This window comes from Arachis ipaensis, chromosome B07 (assembly GCF_000816755.2).
Source record: "Arachis ipaensis cultivar K30076 chromosome B07, Araip1.1, whole genome shotgun sequence".
Classification (NCBI taxonomy): domain Eukaryota; kingdom Viridiplantae; phylum Streptophyta; class Magnoliopsida; order Fabales; family Fabaceae; genus Arachis; species Arachis ipaensis.
This window is the reverse complement of record NC_029791.2, coordinates 126,151,369-126,162,662: the sequence shown is the minus strand read 5'-3', so window position 1 is coordinate 126,162,662 and position 11,294 is coordinate 126,151,369. Positions and strand designations below refer to the sequence as shown.

Genomic DNA, 11,294 nt, shown 5'->3' with positions numbered 1-11,294 from the left:
GAGAAGAAGAATGACAGTGCCGTTGGAAAGCGGAAGTGAGGGGCAAAATGGGAAAATGGTGAGAAAATGTGAAAAGCACGCGAGCAGAGTAGAATGAGAGAGAATGCAGTGATGTGAAGGCGAAGGGAAAATGATAGTGGTTGTTGCTGTCCATACAGTTACCTGGCTCAGCTTGCTTATCAGGCCGTCTTGTTTCCACAACTACCCTTTCCTCTCTATCTCACATTACTCACTAAAAGAAAAAACACTACTATATTGCTTCCTCTCTCTACCACTGTTGGAGACTCTCTCCTCTCTTGGCATTTTCTCATCGCAGCGAAATTGATCGTTTTTTGGTTCAGAGATACAGATACAGTGCTGGTTATTGAGGTGGAGCTGGATTTCAGTGATGGAAGCAGCAGGGGAAGACTGTTGCGTTAAGGTTGCGGTCCATGTACGGCCGCTCATCGCCGACGAGAAGCTTCAAGGCTGCAAAGACTGTGTTACCGTCGTTCCTGGGAAGCCTCAGGTGCATTTTACTGAAAGTCTGAATCACATTGTCGTTGAGTCGAGAATATTTTCGGTCCTGCATTATATTGTGTTTTCCTCTTTCGGAATGAGTTATTTGGTTGTTGATGATTCTGATTTCTGCGGTGATCTGGATCCGAAATTTTGCTTACGTGACTAAAAGAGTTTTCTGACTATCGAGTTTGGAATTCACTTTTATGATCCGATACTTATTTGGGATATTTATTTGACTTCATTCTTCTATTTTTGGTGTAAGTTTCTGAAACGTCATTTTGGTGGCTACATTTTCGGCATTTGGAAGGGGAATAAGGCTTTTATCCAGTTTTTGCATATTTCGGCTTTGTCCCTAAGGAAACGATCTTTGCCCGAAAGTAAAGCATTGTTTTCAACGGTTCAACTTTAGCATTGAAAGAAGTTGAAGAAAGAAATAATTATTAAAACAAGTGATTTTTCAAATCTAAGGCAGTAATTTATTGTCGTTCATATAGAATCTTACAGCAAGTGCATTTTTTTGGATATGTAAACTGGTTGTGGTTTCTAATTGTATTTTCATAATCCTTCAATTAATATAAATCATATATAAATCATTACGTACAAGAACTCTTTTTATAAATGAAATGAATTATTTTATTTAGGGATTGTGAATGCAAAGTAATTGTACATGATTACAAGCTGGTCTTTGTAAATGAAAGTAGCTTGTTATTTTCCTGGTATTGTAGCCATATAATTTCTTCTGTTCATGTTTTTTTTTTCAGCTTCTAATCATGTCACAATTCCACTGCTGTATCTGGTCAGAAAGCATCAGCTGATTTCTTTTTTGTCGATAGTTCATAGTTTCTTTTTCTTTAGTCTTTTATGAAGTCATCACACATACTGTATATTTCTGCATATGCTCCCACGTCCAATTGAAAGCATTTAACTATTCTTATTTTCACCCAGCGTTAGCATTCTTTATATTTTTTTATGTATCTACGTGCATGTGTTAGCATGGATATTAATTCTCATTTAAGTGTCTAAATATTTGGGCGGAAAATCATACGCTAATGGTTGCTGTAATACAGGTACAAATTGGTGCTCATTCCTTTACATTTGATCACGTTTATGGAAGCACTGGCTCTTCCTCGAGTGGCATGTTTGAAGAATGTGTTGCTCCTCTTGTTGATGGCTTGTTCCAAGGGTATAATGCTACTGTTCTTGCATATGGTCAGGTATGATTATTGCTTAAAAGGACTAGAGCTTGCCATTACACTTCTAATTATTCTGCATTTAAAACTTCCACTCCATTGCAGACAGGTTCTGGGAAAACGTACACAATGGGAACTGGCTTGAAGGATGGTTGCCAAACAGGAATAGTACCCCAAGTTATGAATGTCTTGTTTAACAAAATTGGAACCTTAAGAAACCAGATTGAATTTCGGCTGAATGTTTCCTTTATTGAGGTCTGTTTATTACTGTTTGCAGCATGATTTTCTTATTTTAATTGTTCTTTATTTTCTAGAATTAATAGTCAAAATAGTCCTGAAAGTTATGCGTGTGTCAATTTGGTCCTTGAAAGATTAGATGCCTCAAATTAGCCTTGAAAGATACAACTGAGTTAGATTGGTATTCCGTTAGCTAGATGACAACATGTGGCATAAATAATTTTGTGACACGATATTGACAAAGGGATCAATTTGATTCATTATTGCATCTTTTAGGTACCAATTTGAGCCATTTTATCTTTTAATTCGTGATCTTTCAGGACTACTTTTGACCGTTATCTATCATTATCTGTAATTAATAGAATATATTTCATATGTGCAAAGTTGTTAAGAATATTTGTCTGAAAAAAAGCTTTTGATTGTAAAAAGATTCTTAAAGAGGAAGTGAGAGACTTGCTGGATCCCTCCTCCGTGAGCAAATCAGACACTGCAAATGGACATGCAGGAAAAGTGATTTCTCCTGGAAAGCCACCAATACAAATTCGTGAGACTTCAAATGGTGTCATTACCCTTGCTGGATCTACTGAAGTCAGTGTTACAACGCTAAAAGAAATGGCTACTTGCCTAGAACAGGGTTCATTGAGCAGAGCAACTGGAAGCACAAATATGAACAACCAATCAAGGTTGATTATGCAGTTTTCTTCTCATCTTTGAACTGCATAATTTTTTTTTTATCAATGAAATATTTATCTGAATTTTAGACTCTTGAAAACTTTTGTATAGCTTACAAGGTACTAGTAGAGCAAGAGAGGTGCCACATAACATTCTATCAGATAATAAATCAATAACTAACTGAAGATATTTTATATAGTGTACCTTTGGCATCTCTTTGTTTAAACTCCCTGCCAATTTAAGCATCCAACAGTGCGATTGAGCTCATAAGCTTTAATTTGTATTGTTTCCTTTAAAAGCAGTTCCATATGGAATGTTTTGGAATTTCATGCTGAAAGTGAGTAATTAATAGATAGATCTTTTGTACTGCAAGAAGGCTTGCAATTTTGGAACACTCAATTTACTTGTAATTATCAGTGCAAATTAGACTCTTGTTCCTTTCAACATCTGTTTAACTGTTACTATTTATTCTATTGTAGTTCTCATCTATGAATTATGGTTCCTGATTTTATAAAAAAAATTATTCTTATTCAATTATTTACTCAACTAGTCGATCGCATGCCATCTTCACGATTACATTAGAGCAAATGCGGAAGCTCAATATTCCTGGCGACAACAACTTGAATGATGCAATGAATGAAGAGTATCTTTGTGCAAAGTTGCACTTAGTAGATCTAGCTGGATCAGAACGAGCTAAAAGAACAGGTTCTGATGGTTTGCGTTTTAAAGAAGGTTAGTTTGAGACATATTTTTACTGATATCTTTTAGGCTTGCTTTTGCGATAATGTATTGACTTGTATCTTTAACCTCTCAAATAGGAGTCCACATTAACAAAGGCCTTCTTGCACTTGGTAATGTCATTAGTGCACTTGGTGATGAAAAGAAGCGAAAGGAAGGCATTCATGTTCCGTACAGGGATAGTAAACTTACTAGGCTTCTGCAGGTTTGGTATCTTTATATCTAACCTTCTTTATGGAGCATATACTCCTCTTTGTTATGGCATTGCCTAGAAGAAAAGAAATAATTATTACTGATATATACGAATCAGAAACCTGTATATTCAATCTTTTGTAACTAAGCTTTCTTTGATATTTGTAGTTAAAGAGTATTTTTCTTAAAGATATTTTTCATGGTTGACTATAATTGAATGGTTTTGCAGGATTCTCTTGGAGGTAACAGCAGAACTGTTATGATAGGTAGGTTTTCTTTATCTTAATTGTATGCTGTAAATTCTATTGTTTTGCCTCCTATAATTAACCTTCTATTGGTAAGCTTCAAACAAAGATAACAAAATCAGCAGTGTATGTGAAAAGAGCACAAGGCAGGCACAAATGTTAGCAATGAACAAGATTATACCTTAACTTTTAACAGATTTACTGAATGCAACATATCTTTGGAATAATGCTGCTTTCCCATTTTGTGTTTGGGATTTATTTCATAAACTGCCAAGTTGCATCTTAAGATTGGCTGTTGTTGAATTATTGTTTTTTCTTCATATATTGAAAAGATATTTCCTTTTCAGCCTGCATAAGTCCTGCTGATATTAATGCTGAGGAAACCCTTAACACTTTGAAGTATGCAAATCGTGCGCGTAATATCCAAAATAAGCCTGTTGTAAGTAGCTGTATAATTTCTTTATTTAACAAATCTATATTTGTTATTATGGTATCTGCTGAGCTCTTTTTGTTATTTATATAATAGATCAATAGAGACCCCATGTCAACTGAGATGCTAAAGATGCGCCAACAGCTAGAGTATTTGCAGGCAGAACTTTGTGCTCGTTCTGGCAACTCTTCTGAGGAAGTTCAGGTACTTTGCTTTTGTTAGATTGAATCTTCAATGACGTATTTATTACCTAAATACATTTCCTAAAATGGGTTAGTACTTAGTAATAAAAATATTCACATTTACAGTGCATGGATGGAAATCATGTGTTGGTTATTTAAAAAGAAAAGCATCCTGTTCAGCCTTTTAACTAATATAATTTGAAAGGGTTTGTTATCATACCACAAATATATACTCATCTTATAACTGATTATGTAGGTCCTTAAGGAAAGAATTGCTTGGCTTGAAGCTACCAATGAAGATCTCTGCCGGGAACTTCATGAATACCGCAGTAGATGCTCTGTTGTAGGACAATGTGACAAGGATGCTTATGTATGTTTTTTCTTCTGCTGATATTCTTGTTTGACTAAGTTTTTTCTCAGATACTTTTTAAATGCCGATGTTTGTGCTTTCACCTCTTGGCGTTTGATTCCACTTTATAAAGTGGATTCATGATATTTGCTGGATGGCTTATGGACACAATCCTTGAATACATTTCAGGATAGTAGTGCATGCAATGTGAAGATTGATGGTCTTAAGCGGAGCTTACCTATCATAGCACATGATTATTCAATGAGTGAAACAGCTGGTAAAACTATTCTGCAACGTGCTTTAACTATGTTATTAATGCCAGTTGTAAACAGTAAAGATGTTCTTGCTTCGCACGGGTCTTGTGCTTTTTCTGCTACTACTTAATCAGTTGTTGCTAAAACTGACATATTCAGGGTATTAATTGCCAATTTTATCAGGTGAATCTAGGGAAATTGAAGAAGTAACCAAAGAGTGGGAGCACACACTTCTGCAAAATAGTATGGACAGAGAGTTACACGAGTTGAATAAACGCTTGGAGCAGAAGGAGGTTGTTATAATGCATATATTAATAATATATATCCATTATGTATTATGCATCAATGAATAACATATTTAATTTAAATCGACATAACAATGTGTCCTTGATTCTGATATTCATATTGTGTCTTTGTTATCTTAGTAAATTGATTTGTTTTACTTGAGTCAATTTCCTCGGCAAAGTATGCACATAGCTCAATAACTTTGTGATGCTTCTAAAATGATCAGATTATTCATCATGATGGAGTTGAGTAGCTCCATATATATATAACAGCAAATTGGTTTTCTCGTAGCTCCATATATTATTGGAGAATTTAAAAACATTACTATTAAACTCTATTTGAGATTTGTCCATATTTTCTTCTGCTCGTTTTCTCATTAATGCACATAGTGGGATTGATGTATTTGCAGTCTGAGATGAAACTTTTTGGTGTATCCGATGCTGAAGTACTCAAGCAGCACTTTGGAAGGAAGATTATGGAACTGGAGGATGAGAAGAGAGTAGTGCAGGTTCTATAGAAGTTATGCAAAGTAATTTTGACCCTACAAAATTCATTGGTATTCATATATGCTTCTGATTTGCTAATGCAGAGAGAGAGAGATCATCTTCTGGCTGAAGTTGAAAACCTTGCTGCCAATTCTGATGGACAAACACAGAAACTAGAGGATACCCATGCCCAAAAACTGAAAGAACTTGAAGCACAGGTGGACAACCTAATTTCACTTTTTTACCAATTTATTTCTCCATTTGCAAGACCTAAATTGGAAGATATTCTTTAATTGCAAAATATTTTTAAAACTCTGCATGGTAGATTCTTGATCTGAAGAAGAAGCAAGAGAGCCAGGTCCAGCTTACGAAACAAAAGCAAAAAAGTGATGAAGCGGCAAAGAAACTGCAAGATGAGATTCAAGCTATAAAAGCCCAAAAGGTAGACGGCTTTTTTTCCTTCAAATCCATAGTTTTAATCACGTAATATACTCATTTTCTTCATAACCTGAATACTGTTGCAGGTTCAATTGCAACACAGGATCAAACAAGAGGCGGAGCAGTTTCGACAATGGAAGGCTTCTAGAGAGAAAGAGCTGTTGCAGGTATGAGGCTTCCCCTTATTCTCATTTTGTTAATCGGCTCATGCAACTGATCAACAATATCTAAAGAAAATGAAAATTCACCAATTAATTTTTATTTCAAGATGAAACAATTGTGTCTTTATCATTTGAATGTTTCTTTGAAAAAATAATAAACATCAATTTATGGTTGCTTTATAGTTCTCTAAAGCTTGCAAAAAGTACACATAAAAAACAGTTACGGGCCAGGGCCTGTTTTGCTTGCATCTTCCTTTATTATCGGTCTGCTAATTGATCACATTGTATTCATTATATGTTTATGAAAGCAGTTAAGGAAAGAAGGAAGAAGAAATGAGTATGAAAGGCATAAGCTGCAGGCTTTAAATCAGCGCCAGAAAATGGTAAGTGTTTAGAATTTGTAAGATGGTTGCTTTACTAGTGAAACCTCATGGGTCTTATGTTATTGATTCGGTGATGAGTGATGACACCGGAAAATACGAGCGGTTTTAAACCATTATTCTTAGATTTCCACTACAGCAAATTTCAGGAAATTTATTAGTGTCCAAGAGGTACAAAAATAAAGCATACTCAAAGTTGTTAGCTATTTCATTTTTTTTAGTAGTTAACATTCTCTCGGGAATAAATTTGCCTGTCTTCCACTCTTCTTCTAGATGTCAAATGTATGCAAAGCAAGCCTTTTTTTGGTCCGAAAGTTAAATGAAACTATTTTACTCTAGTTTTAAGAAGCCAACTCAAATAGGCATGATGTGAGTACTCATATTTATGTTACTTCCATTCAAAATGCATAATTCTTGATAGGATTTTAGTTTTATAGTTGACTTCTGTGGTTGGTCTGATGCATGAATAACCATGTTAATGAACATGTATTTTCAGGTCCTTCAGAGAAAAACCGAAGAGGCTGCAATGGCCACCAAGAGGTTAAAGGAGTTGTTAGAAGCTCGTAAAGTTTCTAGCCGAGACACTTCAGGTAATTAGTGGAAAAATAATCAAATAAGCTTTTGAGGAGTCCAAAAATTGATGTTGCCTTAATGCATTAAGAGACTAACTTTTAGTGAATTGCACTGCATAGACTATTCTTTTGTTTTGATATTCTTCTATTTCATCTTCCAGTTATAATTAATGGAAGTGGAACAAATGGCCAGGTAATGAGCTCTACTTCCTCCTTTTTGGTTTGCTTTATATCCACTATTCTTAAACAAGTTCTTTATTTTAATCTTTTAGACCAATGAGAAGTCCTTACAGCGGTGGCTTGATCATGAATTAGAAGTCATGGTCAAGGAGCACGAAGTTCGTTTTGAATACGAGAAACAAAGCGAAGTGTAAGTAAAACATGTTCATTTATTAGTTTTGTGGCTGATTGATGTTAGGGTAGTCTTTAATTTCATGATGCAATCTTTAGGCGAGCTGCCCTTGCTGAGGAATTAGCAATGTTGAAGCAAGTAAATGAATTTGCTGCCAAAGGTCTTAGTCCTCCAAGAGGAAAGAATGGATTTGCCAGGTTTTCTTTCTATTCATCTATTGTGTAAATCTAATTTAATTTGCTGATTCATACGTCGTTACTGTTGAAAGAATTGCATGGAATATAGAAAGGATAACATTGATATTCCTGATTGCTTTTTTAACAATTGTCTTTCTCAGAGCATCCTCCATGTCACCAAATGCAAGAACGGCCAGAATAGCTTCACTGGAGAGCATGCTAAGCATATCATCTAATTCACTTGTGGCAATGGCTTCTCAGCTTTCCGAGGCAGAAGAACGAGAACGGGCCTTCACAAATAGGGGACGCTGGAATCAGTTGCGCTCAATGGGAGAAGCCAAGAATTTGCTTCAATATATGTTCAATTCGGTCGCAGATGCTAGGTGCTTTATTTGACATCAACAGCTTTTTCTCCGCTATCAGTGTTTGTGTTTCCCCATATTATAGAAATAAGCAAAGTGAACAATTTGATATTTGAACATGAAAAAGGCACCTATTTAAAAACCGTGTTGAATTACTGTATAAGTAATACATATACTTCGCAATTTAGAGTGGCATATGCTACTTTATACATTGAATCTGAATTATACGTTCCACCTATGTTAACAACAGGTGTCAACTCTGGGAGAGGGACATGGAGATCAGGGAAATGAAAGATCAAATCAAAGAACTTGTTGGTCTGTTACGCCAAAGTGAGATGAAGAGAAAGGAAACCGAGAAGGAGCTAAAGATGAGAGAGCAAGCTGTTACAACCACGTTGGCTACACCAACTTCTGTAAGATTATTGTTGCTTGGAAGCATTATGAATTAATTTGAAATTGAAGGTTTAACATCCTATTTAGCATAATTTTACAGTTTTTAATACTTAGTCTCAATGGACATGTAAGTTATTGCTGCAAAAAGGATAAAAGAGTTATTGTTGAGGATTGTTAGAAAGCTTTGCAGATTCTCACCAGTCATGAATATCTCCTTTTGTTTGGCATTCTATTACTTCAGTAAATCTTAGTGATTCTCAGCTGTCTACTGCTTTCCTTTGTTAGTATGTAGTAACTTCTCATCGCTCAACATTAACAGGGAAACACTCCAAATTCATTGAAACACTATGCTGAAGATATGAAGGGTCCCTTATCTCCAATGTCTGTGCCAGTACCAAAACAGCTAAAATTTACACCTGGGGTTGTTAATGGCTCTGTGAGAGAATCGACAGCCATAGATCAGGGTAGACGGGTAAGTTGATATTCATTTGTAAAAAAAAACTTTGTCATATGTCTTTCGCTGGCTATTTATGTCAAATTTGCTGCTATTGCAGATGGTACCTATCGGGCATCTTTCGATGAAGAAACTAGCAATTGCAGGACAAGCTTCAGGCAAACTATGGAGGTGGAAACGAAGTCATCATCAGTGGCTGTTACAATTCAAGTGGAAATGGCAGAAGCCATGGAGACTATCAGAATGGATTCGGCACAGTGATGAGACAATAATGAGATCAAAGCCACGTTCACAGGCTTTGACACATATCTTGTGATCATTACTGTGGCTCGGTATTTTTTGACCCACAAGAATGACCCTAGTCACAAGGCCCTGGAAATAACAGAACACTGGGTTCAGGTAGCATTAGTAAACTTTTGTTATTAGTTTATTTCTTTAAACAGTTTCATCACTTCATGCAATCTATTTGTCTGACGTGGACTTCTTGCAAGATTATATCCTTCAATGGAATATCCTCCTTTTAAAAAAATAAATATATCTCCATCTTCTATTTTTATATTTTTATCTGATTCTATGCTATAAAGGTTACCCATTGATGGAATATATTGTTCATAGCTGTGCTGACACTTCCTTTCTTTTGAAAACTGACAATTTAAGATGCATTGATCTAACATTCCACGTTTCTTGCAGCAGCGTAATATAAGTAAGTGGTTGCTGAAAGATATGCACCTATCAATCTTCAATAAGGCTGTCCAGATTTTGCATATTCTGCCATAATTGCTGTGTATGGAGCATCTTGTGAGGTGTGCTGCAAAGGAATGTTGCCCACTGCAGCGCAAATCTCGGGAAATAAAAAATACATGCGTAGATCTTCACTAGTCAAATTATGTTTGAAATTAGCTTGTTCATACCAACACTAGGAGAAAAATAGGATATTTTTTATGAAGTTCTGAAAATGTGTATTGAAGGTCCTTTATTCCATGTTGCAAAGTAAGTATTTTGTGGTAGTTTTGTGTTTACCCAATTGATTTCGTTGTCCATAGGTTTTAAGATGCATATTTAAGTCGCATAAATGAAGAAAATTCTTCTGTAGTTTTTTTCCCTAAGAAAATCCTGTGGGGCTTCTTGTGTGTAAAGATAGGTTAGCATATTGATAAGAGATTCTGCAATACAGGTTTCGTAACAAAAGGATGATTACGACGCGTCAACTTTTCCATTCTCCTCTCTCTTTTCCTTGTTTTTTCTTTGATGCAAATTTCTTTCGTTCCTTCACTTCCTTGCCTAACAAATTTGGGTTACAGCTCTTAATGCTTCACACAATGTAATACCAACTGAGACTTAAAACTTTGATGCCGGACCGGCGGACCGTTCATTACTTGTATAATGTATATATCTCCATGACTCCATCGTACTTGTTTGTCACTGCTTGCTGATCAAGTAAGTGATCAGGACCAGAAATCAGAATGACGAGCTTTAAGTGAAACGATAGAATTTAGTTTTTACTAATTGTAATTTTGTTTCATTTTATTATTTGATACATTTTTCTCCGTTGCATTACAGGTGTTAGTGAAAATAAATAGGTAAAAATTTCTTGTTCAAATGGTAAATAGAACTGTGTTCTATCAGGTTGGAGCCAATTCGTTGCAAGCCAAAATTAATAAGTGAGTTGGTCAATTTTTTGATAAACTAGAAAGATAAAAACTCACACAGCAGGTGTTTTTATATAAAGTTGATAATTAAGAATTGTTAGATTATAATTTAGTCAAACTTATTAAATCATCTAACGATTTTTAATGTTCATCTAACGATTCTTAATGTCAACTCCACGTGAAAAGAACTGCACTTAAGTCTTCACCAACTACAAAATATATGCTCAAAATGAAGTAGAGTTTTGTTATGGCAATGGGGGCATGGCCTCGCAAAGTTTTTATATAAACATTAGTAGTCTCTTCACAGAGTATTATTTGTCCAATTGGTTACTTTTTTAGGTATTTAGACCATGTTTAGTAGGGAACTCATCTCAATCCCTATTTATGGTCCACCTGTCATAAAAAGTAACTCCACGTCAGCTTTTGCATCATAAACAGTAAATAGAAACTTAAAATTTCTCTCTCTTCTCTATTAGGAAGAACTAACTTTAGTCCATGTTGTGGTCTCACTTAATTAATTAATTAAAATACTTAAAATTAATGTAATTATTTTTTTCAATAATATTATTTGAATTTATAAATTTAAAAATAATTCAG

The 11,294-nt window shown here is 35.1% G+C and overlaps 1 protein-coding gene across 3 annotated transcripts; it reads left to right on the top strand.

Moving 5' to 3' along the window:
- LOC107606396 (kinesin-like protein KIN-4A) lies at positions 8–10,267 on the top strand. 3 transcript variants are annotated; one of them, XM_016308462.1, is made up of 26 exons: positions 389–508; positions 1,569–1,715; positions 1,797–1,946; positions 2,358–2,611; positions 3,151–3,332; positions 3,419–3,543; positions 3,760–3,796; positions 4,123–4,214; positions 4,302–4,409; positions 4,644–4,757; positions 4,926–5,013; positions 5,174–5,283; positions 5,685–5,783; positions 5,865–5,978; positions 6,086–6,202; positions 6,285–6,365; positions 6,671–6,742; positions 7,236–7,329; positions 7,473–7,504; positions 7,584–7,681; positions 7,762–7,860; positions 8,001–8,222; positions 8,452–8,614; positions 8,914–9,066; positions 9,149–9,447; positions 9,742–10,267. In XM_016308462.1, exons 1-25 carry the CDS (start codon positions 389–391, stop codon positions 9,362–9,364), a joined length of 3,087 nt encoding a protein of 1,028 aa, XP_016163948.1. In that variant the 3' UTR covers positions 9,365–9,447; positions 9,742–10,267. The 3 variants fall into 3 exon arrangements, with proteins under 3 accessions (XP_020962306.1, XP_016163948.1, XP_016163949.1); XM_016308463.2 differs by having other exon boundaries at positions 9,739–10,267; XM_021106647.1 differs by lacking the exon at positions 9,742–10,267 and having other exon boundaries at positions 8–508; positions 9,149–9,416.

What these genes read in the sequence shown, in the direction of transcription:
- LOC107606396 (XM_016308462.1), top strand. Translation starts at nt 389, where the DNA reads ATGGAAGCAGCAGGGGAAGACTGTTGCGTTAAGGTTGCGGTCCATGTA. An exon ending in TCGTTCCTGGGAAGCCTCAG is followed by an intron (nt 509 to 1,568) that starts GTGCATTTTACT and finishes GCTGTAATACAG; the next exon opens with GTACAAATTGGTGCTCATTC. An exon ending in TTCTAGCCGAGACACTTCAG is followed by an intron (nt 7,330 to 7,472) that starts GTAATTAGTGGA and finishes TTCATCTTCCAG; the next exon opens with TTATAATTAATGGAAGTGGA.